We start from the raw sequence: 13,603 nt of genomic DNA on the forward strand, positions 1-13,603 counted from the left end.
GTGGAGGGGGGGCTGTTAAGCAGAGGGAGAGGCATAGTGAACAGAGAAAGGAAGAGGGGAATGGCTGGAAGAATGAAAGGCCAAAGGGAAAATAAAGGAAGAGAGACAGGCTGAGAGAGAGAGAGACTGCAGTCAAGTGAGAAGGAAGAGCTAGTGAGAGTGCAGGCAAGACAGGCTGAGGGAGAGACAAGGAGACAGAGAGGGAGGGGGGAGGGATCAGGGAAGTTGTCATTTCACAGTGCACGTCTCCCTGCAGCAGGCTGGGAAAGATGGCCTGGTTAGACGCCGGGTGAAGAGTTCATATGCTTCAAAGGGTTTGAGCACCGCAGCGACCTGACTGCACTGATCCCAGACCAGCCAGCCATGGGCATTTCAATAATTCAGCACATCATGATGCAACACTAACAACAGCCCAGCCGAGAACAGCAGCAGAGCTACAGGCAGAATGAGAGCACAGCAACTCTGCCACCACATACACACTCTCGCTCTATCTCTCTCTCTCTTGCTCCCTCCCTCTCATACACACACACACACACAATTTTATGCAACATCAACACAAAAAAAATGTCTGAAGGCCTATATATGCAACTGATTTAAGAAGGACTACTAAGTTAACTAGAACAAGGCTGGACCATCTGGCTTGAAGCATCGTTGGGTGACTGGTGCTCAGGTAAACAGCCCTTGTGTGGCTCCATCTCCATACCCATGTGGGCCCTCTGGTGCAGCTGCATGGTAGGGCCCTCTGTCTCAGTAATTAGCTCCAGGATGCACCCAGCAGACAGATGTAGAGATGACACACGCCTGCTGCCTCTCAGGAAAACGCCAGCGCAGATATAAATAGTCTCAAATGACCAAAAATAAGGATGACCTAGTTTAAGAACCTGATGTAACATTTCTACTGGTTGGTTATGGAGAGAGCCAGAGGTCAGCAGTGGCCGAGATGGCCATCGGGTCATTCCGTGTCAAATCACCCAGTGCCGGAAAGTGACCCTCTCCAAAAAAATCTGAAATAAATCACAGGTGTTTGTAGACTAGACCTATGCACAAATCTGAAATAGTATACCTGGATCACTAATGGTTTAAAATCTACAGCCCTTTGAAGCTTCAAGTCATTTTAAGCATTGTGGTGAACAGTCCTTTTTGGTCAACTTGCAACGTTATTGGTTCTTTTGGTATTTCACACACATCAGTGAAACTATGTGAATGGAAGCACATTTTCCTGTTGAATTAAGAAATCTAATCAGATGAGACGTGTCTTGTGTAATTTCCCCTCTGCAAAGCTCTGAAAATGGCTATAAATTCATTATGTGAAAAGACATCATCACTTTTGAAGGCTTCTCATTCGAAAGGTATGTGCCACAAATTTCATCAGGTTTTTTTCCCACTCATATATGGACTATAAGGTCATGTCCATGCATCAACTTTGGTTGTAATCGTTGTCATATTGTCAGAGCATTTTGTTTTAATTGGGCTTGATTTTCAAAAAGCCCATTTTCGTCCTATCATTTCACCATGTGGACAGTTAACAGGATTTTTTTTTAATTTTACCATATCACATTCTGTATGTGAGGATCATCTGTCCAAAATGTGGGCTTGTTGCTGAGTTTCTTTATTGGAGATATGATTTTTGGAAAATATTCTCTATAAATCCACTGAACTTGCATTGGATCTGCAGTACTACTTTGCACCACATGGGATGCTCTTTTAATACAATGGAAGTCAATGGAAGAGTAAGAGATTCACTTGTTTGCTGCACATATCCAATCTAAACACACATTTTATGGTTCATAGTTGAATTGCTCCAAGTAATGATTGCAACATGAACAACATACTACTCATAAATAAATCTTATTTAGCTAAATAAACTGATCAAGCTAAATATACACACATAAGACTGACTGATCATACATGCAGCAAGAAGATTTAGCTTGCCATCTTTGTAACAGTTTTCTACACCACCATAGAAGTTGGAAAATGAAAGTCATGAACATATTCAAGAAAAAGGGGTTTCAAGAATTCAGTGCATTATCAGATGCAGAAAAAGCGTCAGATGCAGTTTAGAGCAGATATTTCACTTGATGAAGATGACCATGCATGTTTCCATCACATAAAAGTTTTAATCAAAAGGTATGAGGGCTCAAAACGCTATTGCCTGGATCCAAGACGCATTCATGAAAAGGAGATAACTCATCAAGTATCTTGTATGTATGATGACCAGTCAGTCTTATGTGTGTATAATTTGCTTGATCCGCTTATTTTCTCTAAATAAGATTTATTTATGAGTAGTATGTTGTTCATGTTGCAATAATTACTTGGAGAAATTCAACTATGAACCATAAAATGTGTGTTTAGATTGGATATGTGCAGCAAACAAGTGAATCTCTTACTCTTCCATTGACTTCCATTGTATTAAAAGAGCATCCCATGTGGTGCAAAGTGGTACTGCAGATCCAATGCAAGTTCAGTGGATTTATAGAGAATATTTTCCAAAAATCATATCTCCAATAAAGAAACTCAGCAACAAGCCCACATTTTGGACAGATGAACCTCACATACAGAATGTGATATGGTAAAATTAAAAAAAATCCTGTTAACTGTCCACATGGTGAAATGATAGGACGAAAATGGGCTTTTTGAAAATCAAGCCCAATTAAAACAAAATGCTCTGACAATATGACAACGATTACAACCAAAGTTGATGCATGGACATGACCTTATAGTCCATATATGAGTGGGAAAAAAACCTGATGAAATTTGTGGCACATACCTTTCGAATGAGAAGCCTTCAAAAGTGATGATGTCTTTTCACATAATGAATTTATAGCCATTTTCAGAGCTTTGCAGAGGGGAAATTACACAAGACACGTCTCATCTGATTAGATTTCTTAATTCAACAGGAAAATGTGCTTCCATTCACATAGTTTCACTGATGTGTGTGAAATACCAAAAGAACCAATAACGTTGCAAGTTGACCAAAAAGGATTGTTCACCACAATGCTTAAAATGACTTGAAGCTTCAAAGGGCTGCAGTTTTTAAACCATTAGTGATCCAGACATACTATTTAAGATTTGTGCATAGGTCTAGGCTACAAACACCTGTGATTTATTTCAGATTTTTTTGGAGAGGGTCACTTTCCAAATTGGCTGAAATTGGGTGATTTGACACGGAATGACCCCATCCTGTTGTTGGATAAGATGAATGTTGGGACTAGAACAACCAGTGTCCACAGCAGGACTGGCACCTAGTGCAGTAGAATGCTTTAAAACGACACATCAGGACTGTACTGGCATAAGTGCCCTGCCACTGGTCTCCATCATTCATTATCTATGGATCCTTCTTCTCACAGCTTCACTTTTAGGTTCATTCATTAATATTCTAGATACACTGCAAATATAGCACAATACTAATTAGCTTTATACTGTATCTTTACAGTATCATTGAGCTCAATGCAAATCAAACAGGCTACCGTAATTTCCCGACTATTAGCCGCGGCTTATACATTGATTTTGCAAAATTTCTGTTAATACAGGGGGCAGTTAATATGGCGTTAATATGGTTTTGTTTCTTTTAACTTGCATAAAACACTGTCCTGCGGCTTATACACAATGCGGCTTATATGCAGGAAATTACTGTAATAGGCCTACTGGAAAAAGCACCATGCCAATCTCTAGCTATGGTGAAGGTTATGTGATGATGTGGGGCTATTTTAATTCCAAAGGCCAAGGGAACTTTATCGGGATGCATAATATCCTGGATCCATGAAATAGCTGGCCTTTAAAAATAAAAATCTGCCTGCCCCTATGTTAACCCTATGTGCTAAATTCCCATAGGGTTACATAAGGGGTCAAATACTTCCTTCCCCTAGCATTTAAGGAAAACATTTATTTATTTACGATACATTCTTCAATCACAAAGAAAATTGGTGTCCTTGGCGGTTTGATTTTTACTCATTTTTTGAATTAATTGTCAAATGATGATTTTATATACCTGTTTTAGCATGGTATCAAATACGTGTGCTCCCCACTGTATATCGCGGTCGCGGGTATTATACAAACTATTGCTAAGATAACCGCATCCAAGCGGCTGTCCTGTGAGAGTGTGTGAGCAGTAGGGCTGTGGTGGAGGTGGAGGTGGAGGTGGTGGTGGAGGTGGAGGTGGTGGGGACTGTCCTGTGAGAGTGTGTGAGCAGTAGGGCTGTGGTGTGAAGCAGCCCCAAGCAGAAGAACAGCACAGGGTAAGCGGTGGTGACTCTGCACCCGCCACTGTCAACAGGCTGTGAACGGGCAGCCTGGAGGAGTGAGAGGAGAGTTGGGCCCAGTGTGAGATGAGCAGAGGGACGGGGGGACGGAGGGGTCACTGCCACAGTCCACTCATCATCTCTCACTTGTTCTCTCACAATCTCACATTTTCTTACCAGTAAATGTGTCCCCACACACACACACACCAGCCTGCTTCCTTTCTATGCATCTGTAAGCATGAAGGTGCACATGTGACAACACCCATACACCCCGAGGAAATATGACCCAGAGGCTAGGCAGTTGGGTAGCACATGTGTTAAAAGTAGAGCTGGCAGATTGTGACTCATACTGAATACAGAGAGAGGGAGAGAGAGAGAGAGAGAGAGAGAGAGAGAGAGAGAGAGAGTGTGTGTGTGTGTGTGTGTGTGTGTGTGTGTGTATGTGTGTGTGACTCATCTTGTACACCAACAGCTAACAGAAACAATAGCAGCTGGTGTGAGGTGTGTTTCAAACACATGTGTGCACACACACGCACACGTTTAATGGGGGGTTGGCTCTCCTGTCCACTACATCATACTCCCAATCCTCTGTGTACTGCTACTGAGTGGCCAGTGACATCTCTGCCCCCTCCATCACACACACACAAGCACAGAGAACAGGCCAAGTTACACACGCTGTTTCAAATGCACGCCTGTGTGTGTGTGTGTGTGTGTGTGTGTTTCAGTGTGCACATACTTGTGCGAGTTCCAGTCCATGCATATTGACTGCAGTGGAGAAGAGGGAACAGCAGGGAGAGCTGTGCGATGCTCTCCTCCGACTGCAGCTCTTTTAAAACAGCTCAGTCTCCACAGAGTTCACATAAAGATCGCGCCAGTGGCTCAATCTGTGGCTGGCCAGTGGACCCAAAAGCTAATCGATTGGTTTGTTTTGGCAGGGGACCGCACAGGATGAAAGAGATATCGACTGAGCAACATGAAAAGGAATTGACCCTCAACTGTCGGCCCGAAAACTTGGGAGTGACTGATGGAGAAAGAGGTGGAGAAAGAAAAAGGGAGGAGGGTCAGAAAGCGAGGGAAAGAGAGAGTGGGGAGAGGGAGTAAGAGAATGGACAGATCATCAGTTTCTTCTGTAGTTTTATGAAAAGGGACAGTAAAGGAAGTTGACTAAGGTGAGATTGGAAAGGCAGGTGCTGCCTGAAGGTTCTGGGGCGTTCAGATGACACTCCAGCAGTCGGGAGCATCAACCACTCCAGTTTAAAGACTCCCACACACACAGGGCAGCAAGAGTGTTCCCGTCCTCTAATTCACACACCATCCTCTACACATACACACACACACACACACACCACACACAGACACTATTTTAGTGCAGGTGGTCGCCCTCCATCATTGATTCCTTACCTGAGAGCTTCATGAGGAGTTCCGAGGCCACTTTGACGTTGATGTCCTGGCTCAGCAGACTGCCGCCCTTGGTCAGCATGGGGCTCCCTTCCTCCCGGGGCTTCAGCCCCCCCACCGGCCCCTCCTGGCAGAAGCTGAAGCCAGGGGCCCGCGGGCTCGGGGAGGGTTCGGCCCCCAGCTCCTCCTTCACACAGAGCGTGCCCTTAAGGCCCTCCTTCTGGTTCGCCGCTTCAGGGGGGACACAGACAGATCTCCATTAGAACAAGACTGATCACGCGCTTTCCTTTACAAGTTGAACAACTGATGAACACAATTATTGACATTTCCTGTGTTGAACGTACGGGCACGGCTATTTCAATTACAGCATTCCCTTGCCCATAGTGAGCAGACATGGTAGCTAGAGACACAGTGGGGTGGGCTAGGGCTGATACTGGATGCAGCGTAGCAGACACTGAAATGAGTTTTCTGTGTGTCCAAGACACCCACAGCCACCTCCTTCATTTCAATAAGCGTGCGCCTGGCACAGATGGCAGAGGTGCGTTGTGTGAGTGCAAACATCTTGAGCGCTGAGCAAAATCCTCCTCCTAGCGCTGGAGGCCGTTGAGTGTGTCTGGCCCTGAGAGGAGGGTGGGGGTGGAGGAGGCTCCACTGAGATCATGTTATGGGGCCGGAAGAGGGCCTGGCTGGCTGGGGGAGTGGGCAGAGCCGCCGGCCAGCACAACAGATGGACGCAGAGAGAGACAAGTGCTTCCAGGTCTGCAGGGCATTTCACATCAGAACACAATCACACACACACATACACACACACACACATACACACATACACACACACACACACACCACAGCAGTACCAGTAGCACTTGAATCAGTATGGCCAAGTTGAGTGAATTTCAAAACAAAAAGAATTGCATGCTGTACATACACTAATATTCAGTTTTACGTGGTGCATGAACCTTGTGCGTGTGTGTGTGTGTGTGTGTGTGTGTGTGTGCGTGTGTGTGTGTGTGTGCGTGTGTGTGTGTGTGCCCTCTCTGCGGCTGGGTGAGTGTGTGAGTGAGGCAGGCCTCTTCCCTCATGTAATCTGCCGTAGAAGTGGGCCATATCTAATCAGGCTTCTCTGAATAATTAATAGCGAGCAATACAAGGAGCCTGATGGCAGCCATGCCAGGAGAAGGCTTCTCTCTCTCTCTCTCTCTCTCCTTCCTCCCGCTCACACACATGCCATCCATCTCTCCCCTAAACACACAGCGTCAGGCCCGCCGCCTCCGCAGCGCTGACCGATGACTCGGGCGCTTCGGCCAGGCCAGAGATCTCCGTGGCCGTGTTTCCCCTCAGCCATTACCCAGCAGCCCCGCTGCATGTCAGCAGCCTGCCCTGCCCTGTGCGGTGCGGTGCGGCTCAGCGCTGATTAATGGTGATGGCTGCCCGGAGCAGGAGCGCAGGGAGCGCTGGGATGGCCACTGGCTGCTGCCCACCGCGCGCCACAGGCGGAGGGGGGATGCCCATGAGCTGCTGACTGGTGACCTTCAGGTGGGCACCGGCTGCAGAGTGGCGAGTGGGGTGGCACCGGTGGAAATGCCACGCTGTCAGGTGCCAGCGGCCGCGCTAACTACACCGGCGGTCAGCACCTGAGCTGGCCACTAATTAAGGACAGTGTCCAGACTGCTACATGAGCAGACAGGGACACACAGGGACACACACACACACACACACACAAACAAACACACACACACACACACACTCATTTCTCTGCCTCACCTCTCTTTAAAGACACGCTAGAGAACATTTCTTAGCGGGACAAGCACGCGTACAGACACAAAGTCACAGTGCTCCTGTGACCTTTCTGATGGCGGCTAAAAATAGTGTGAATTTCCATCCGAATTCATGTTACAGTGAGCAATGAATTATTTATCATCCCGATCCAGCAGCCTGGCTTGTTTTCTGGAGGCTGTGTATTAAGCAGGAGGGACTTCAAAGCATCCGAATGCAGCCATGGTATTGACATGACAACGTCTGAACACAACTTCGGAAGGAGACTGGGGCATTATGTCCATATCGATTTTATTACACTTTACTGCAATTATGAAATGCATGACTTTGATGCGGTGGAGCGCGCGTCTCAGCAGTGGGACTGAGCGCTGGCGATGCGGACAGCAGATCAGCTGCAGGGATGCGGCTGGTGGTGGGGTGCTGACCGGCTGCAGTGCCGGGGCTCCTCTTAGCTGGGCGCCGAGGCCTTTAGTACTAACTGGTTGTCAGAGCTATCCAGCTGTACACAGCACAGGCGGTGTGAGGGACAGTAGTGTGGCTGGTCAGTATCACATCAATTGTGCACTGCCCACCTTCATTTCCCCTGAGGGGCTGCTGCTGTCACCCAGCACAGACTCTCTTATTCTCTCTCTCTCTCTCTCTCTCTCTCTCTCTCTCTCTCTGGCGTGAGTGCCAGGAGGCTGCTTGTCTGCTCCTGCGCTCACCTCTGGCTGGGGCTCCATCAGACGGCTTCATTAGCCCTGTCGCCTCTGTCAGCTCTGGCTGCTCTCTGTGCTGAGCAGGGACCCAGCGCGGCGCTCCAGGCCCCGGGGCCGCCGCCACACGGCCATCAGCCCTGCCAGGCCTCGCATCGCCGTCCAGCAGCTGTTTAGCCCACGCCTGCACACGCTAGCAGCCAGGGGGCTCCGCACGGCCACACACACATTCACACGCATTAAGCGCTCCTGGCGCATTACGCTGGAGACACACGCAGCTCTTTGAGCCACCCAGCAGAGTGAAGAGCCGCTTCATTACTATTTGGCTTCTGACCTTTGTGTTATTATCATATCGGAGCTGCGGGGGGGCCGTCACACAAACGTACACCGCCTGCTAGCCACAGTGCTGCAGAGTAAAAACGCACGCGCGCGTTCACATCGCCCAGTGCGCGAGAGCGGCCACGCCGCGCGCTAGCTCCCGTTTGGCTATTCCGGTGTGGCTGTCCGGGGTCGGGCACGGCGGTGAACCCGGCGGTGCCACGGCGGGCCGCTCCGAGAGCGCAGGCTATCGTTATGAGATCTGCTCCAGTGGGCACGCATGCCACCGCACTGCACTTTTCAAAGGCACTCTGGCCGGCCGCTTTCATCTTCCCAAATCAGCGCGCGGGATCAAACCGGACAGGGCTCAGGCTTGTGTCAGCAGGCAGCTCAATCAAAGCAAGAGAGACACATCCACGACCCTCCACTCGTCTCCCAGCCCAGAGAAAAAAACACTCTGTTATGGTCTACTGTAGCAGAGGTCAGGCAGAGTTCACGGGCTAGATCTCTTTGTGTTGTTTATCTCTGTGTAGGCCGTGTGGAGCTGGTGCTGGATGCAGCCCTCCCTCACACAGCCTCCGAGTCTCTTGGGGCGCCAGGCAGCCGTGACGAGCCACAGGAGTGCTCTGGCTCCCCTTCAGTGTGTGGCACAGCATTCTTAAAGCACAGAGTCCCCTGAGCATCCTCCCCTCACCAACAGCGCTCGCTCGCTCGCTCTCTCTCTCTCACACACATACGCTTCTCTCACACTCTGTTGTTCTACAGAACACGCTTTAGAACTCTGATCTAAGTAGAGAACCTTCTTAAGCTAAGGCGCTGTCTTCCTCTATTCTTTTACACATACTAGCCATTCCTCCCATCCCTCTCCAAACCTAATGTCTCCTACACATTCTCTTGTTCTCCAAACCATGTTACGTGCTCACACTTCCCAGTACCCTGATCTATATTTTAGCTCCAGTCCAGCTTTGAATCCAACAATGAGCAGCTACCCAGTGCAGTTATATGGCTCAAAAGAGCCCATCTCCCTGGTCTGATGCACCAAAAGGCTTTCTTTAGAAGAGCCCGTCCCAAGGTTCCAAGTGACTAGTCAAACCTGTCCTCCTTCTCCTTCAGAATGACACGCAGTGTAATGACACTCTTCCTTGCAGACTGTGCCGCATGTCTGTCGACACTGAGCTGACATTGTAGAGGATCCTCTGCGGTCTGCTGGGAGTTGGGCGACTTGATTGGAAGTCTGGGAGCGGCGTGGCGCTCGGCCCTGGAGAGCAGAGGAGCAGCCACCCCCCTCCCCCCGCACCGCGCCGAGCTGCGCCTGAGGGGAGTTCACCGGAGCACGGGCCCTCCCGGTGCTGCCAGCTCTGCCGGGGTCACGGGGCTGGAGCTGAGGGCGCTAATCATTCCCAATTACAGATTCCTTTTTAATTATGAATTATGCATGAATTTTTAATTAATCTAATGTTCCCGGCTCTTTTTTTAAGCGCTCAGAGATCTCAATCTAATTACTCTGCATTAAGTGAAGGGGAGCAGGCGGACCCAGAGAAGACCTTATGGGCCGACCCCTCGGCTGACCTCTTCACATCAATCTCCGCTTCAGCTCGGCACTGACGCGGGGCGTGGGCACACGCTGAGGAAAGTTAAGTGTGAGGGACACCACTTGACAACACGCCGGCCATACCTCAAGACTGTGCCCCGCCGCACGTGCCCTTGCCATCTTGGCACCAGCTCTGTTGCCGGGCAAGCGCTAGCTGGTTACGGCCTCCAACCCAGCGCTGGAGACGGGGGTTGGGCCCGTGCTTTGGGAGAGGAGCTGAGCGCCGCAGGGCCAGGGTCCTACCTGAGAGCTTCATGAGCAGGTCGGTGGCCGTCTTAGTGGTGATGTCGGGGCTGAAGATGGAGGCGGCGGTGGGGCCGCCGGGGCTGGCCTTGAGTCCGGGGAGCTCCAGGGAGCTGGTGCTGCTGGCGGGCCGCTCCCGGCCCAGGCTGAACGGCGACAGCACCGACACGTCGCGCTCCTGCGGCTCCTCCTTGATTTGGACGTGGTTGGAGCTCTCGCCGGGGGAGGCCCGCAGACGGCCGTCCATGTGTGGCAGAGGAGAGGGGGACGCCTCGGTGTCCGTGGCCATCGCAATGTCCCCACAGCCACTAGCGTCGCCCGCCAATGAGCCGTCGCCCTCCTCGTTGTCGGTGACCTGCTCCTCCTTGACCTTGACGTCTGCCCGGGGGAAGTGTTGGTGGCAGCGCATGTGCAGCTTCAGGCTGAAATGCCGGGAGGAGGTGAACGGACAGAGGTCACACTGGAACGTCTCCCCTCGGTCTTGGTGTTGGTGCACCTGCAGGTGGACAACAGCGCATGGTCACTTCTTAGCTCATCATTCATCCACTCATTAACAAGATCATCTGGAGTGAGACGGTCACTTGACTCATTCAATATATCCAAAGGCTTTGCTCTGTAACTTAACTGCATGGAGCATAAACTGTAAACTGTAAAGATGTAGCGCTGGGCATAATTGTCAACACACACCTTGTTAATTGTTTCTAAGAGCCTCCAAAGTAGAACCGAATAGTATTACCATTGGGAGAAGTGAATCAACCAAGTCATACTATCTTAAAACTACATGAATGTAAATGTAATGTTAATTTGTTAGAGGCTGTCTCTGTCTTCTGTGATTAATGGCATCCTTAGATTCCATCACTTAAAACATCAGCTGTGTGCTCACTAGTCTGTTGGTGAAAGTGGTTTCAGAAAAGACTATTACAGGCCACTGGACTGAACTGACCCTTGAGCCACTGAGTGTGCACCAACACTAAATATGTGTGTCTCTACTAGTCACCTGGGGCCGGCGGCACACAGAGAGCCCGGTCCACCCGCTCACCTTCATGTGGGACTTGAGATTGTCTTTGCGAGCGCAGCGGAAGGGACAGAGGGGACACTGGTGGCTTTTTAAGCCGGTGTGGATCACCATGTGTCTCTTCCAGTAGCTCTTGCGCTTGATGACCAGGCCACACACTGGGCACTGAAACGGCTTCCCTCCCTCCTCGGGGGACCCTGAGAAGAGGGAGAAAAGGTTGGCTTACCTGTGGACACACAAGTACACACCTGCACACCCTGTTCATCAGCACGACACATTTCAGCACTGGGGGCATCATACCATGGGCAGGTGTTCCCCTAAAATCACAAACATGAACCTCGTTTTGCCGGCCGAACTCCAGAAGTCTCTGACCGTTGCCTTCCGCGTCTGTCAGTGACTCATGTCTTTCAGTGTCTCCATATCACTATGTCTCTTGGCTTCAGAAATGGAGCTGTTGTCAAAACACTTCATTACCCCAATCAATGCCCAAAGATGGCCTCTGCCGAAAGAGCCCAAACTGAAGGATGTTTTAGTGAGCCCATTATTGTTGTTGGCTCCATATCCTGTGTCCATTAGGGCTTAATTGGTCTGATTAGGAGCTGGCATGATTGCATTACAGATTCTACGAGGGGACTGTCAGGGATAGCTTCATAAGTATTCCAGTCTTGTCTGCTGAAAAACATCTGGTAATCAGTGTTTGGTGAAATTACCACGCTCAGGCATTCATTGACCTGGGGTGTAAAACTTCGAGACTGCCTATTTGCAACAATAAAACCACCATCTGTGGCCCAACCTCTCCTCCACGAGGGAGGGGATGGCTGGTGGATATGGGGAGGGGGGGGGGGGGTCTGAAGGTCTTTGCTGGTGGGCAGGAAGAGGGCGTGAGGTAGGAGCAGGTTTCAGTGGTGCGCTCCTCATTACCTCCCAGCAAAAGCACACTGAGTGATATAAATGAGACAGGAGGAACAGTTGGTCATTTCCTAACACCATCACCAACCAACCCAGAAACACTAAATTAATCTCCAGCATTAGAAATGACAACTGCGATCCTTCCCAATAAAGCTCCTAAATAGAAACTTTCAAGCCGATGAGGATGTAGAGAGCGCAAGAAAACATTAGACCCAGGTGAGGAAATGGGAAAACGCAATCATATACGAGACATGACAATGCTGTTACAAAACCTAGTTATGCTTTATAAATGCAGGAAAAGATTGCAGCCAAGTGTGGCTTAAAGATTTGCCCGACCTCTCCTCAGTTGCTGACCCAGTCTAGTGCTCATCCGCTGCCTTATATCTGCTGAGTGGAAACTCTACTGGGCCGTGGGGCTCCGCGTGTGACCTAAATTCTGTGGGATTCTGCTGAGACGGGCTCCTGCTCCAGCAGCGCGGAGCACATGGTCCGCACCAAGCCTGCATGTCCGCGGGGGAAACACACAGCCGCGTGTGTCTGGGGAGCAGGCCGGCCCCTCACACCCTCCCCCGCTGGGCCTCCAGACCTTTCCCAGGCTGCAGGGCCAACTCTGAGCAGAGCTGCAGGTCTGTTACAGCAGCGCGCACACACACACACACACACACACACACACACACACACACACACACACAGCCCTGCAGGAAGGCATGGCACACCTCTCCCTCTCCGCTGCCATTTTACAGCAGCACATTGGGGCCGAGGGCCAAGCGCTGCAAAATGACAATTAACTGTTCAGCTTCAACTGCCTGTCCGTTTGTCAACGTGTGAAATGAGCGATTCTTTTCACTCGTGCCCATTGTTATGATTGTAGCGTAGTGTGAAGTGTCTGGCGTCCACCACCGAAGGATGTGTGTGGTTCCAGCTGTGTGGCCGGCGACCTTCAGAGGGGATTCTGTACAACACAAACTACTGACCAATCCCTCTCTCCAGACCCACTGCTCTTTGGGAAGACTCGGCTAATTGTTTTGTTTTAATGAGGACTTCATTCCTCAGAGGATATTTCAGATAGATTTTTATCTTGTTTTTTATCAGATTAAAAATGAATGAGATCACTTCCCTATTCAATATATGCTTGAGCATGAGAAAAGATGTTCCCTTTCTTTTTTTGTTGGAAAAGGCACAACCTCAAAACGTCCTTTGCCTACTCAACCCTGGAAACAAGGTCCTCGGCATGGGGCCACTGACATAAAAAAGCCTTTGTTAAGTGGAACAGCACTTTAAAGTCACAGACCTTTTGTGTTTTCAGTGGAGGGGATCATTAGGCAGATCACGCAGAGTTTTCTTTTCATCTTTTACATTTTTAAGTCTCCCTTTTCATACATTAACCAAATGGGAAGATGGCCACTGTGCTTTTTCTGGGTCA

At 49.6% G+C, this 13,603-nt stretch overlaps 1 protein-coding gene across 8 annotated transcripts in view; it reads right to left on the reverse strand.

Moving 5' to 3' along the window:
* Positions 1-13,603, reverse strand: part of znf827 (zinc finger protein 827) — a 46,403-nt gene that overhangs the window by 20,234 nt on the left and 12,566 nt on the right. For 6 of the 8 annotated variants that reach the window (XR_009935083.1, XR_009935080.1, XM_062516351.1 and 3 more), the window contains exons 3-5: positions 11,254-11,468; positions 10,257-10,752; positions 5,640-5,867 (exon numbers count right to left, since the gene is read on the reverse strand). Coding sequence is in view for 5 of the 8 variants with exons in the window: in XM_062516351.1 (XP_062372335.1) it covers positions 5,640-5,867; positions 10,257-10,752; positions 11,254-11,468 (939 nt within the window). In the remaining 3 variants the exon portion in view is untranslated. The remainder of the gene's footprint in view (positions 1-5,639; positions 5,868-10,256; positions 10,753-11,253; positions 11,469-13,603) is intronic. The other 2 variants (XR_009935084.1, XM_062516361.1) reach the window with 1 other exon arrangement.

Source organism: Sardina pilchardus, chromosome 2, assembly GCF_963854185.1.
Source record: "Sardina pilchardus chromosome 2, fSarPil1.1, whole genome shotgun sequence".
Taxonomy (NCBI): Eukaryota; Metazoa; Chordata; class Actinopteri; order Clupeiformes; family Clupeidae; genus Sardina; species Sardina pilchardus.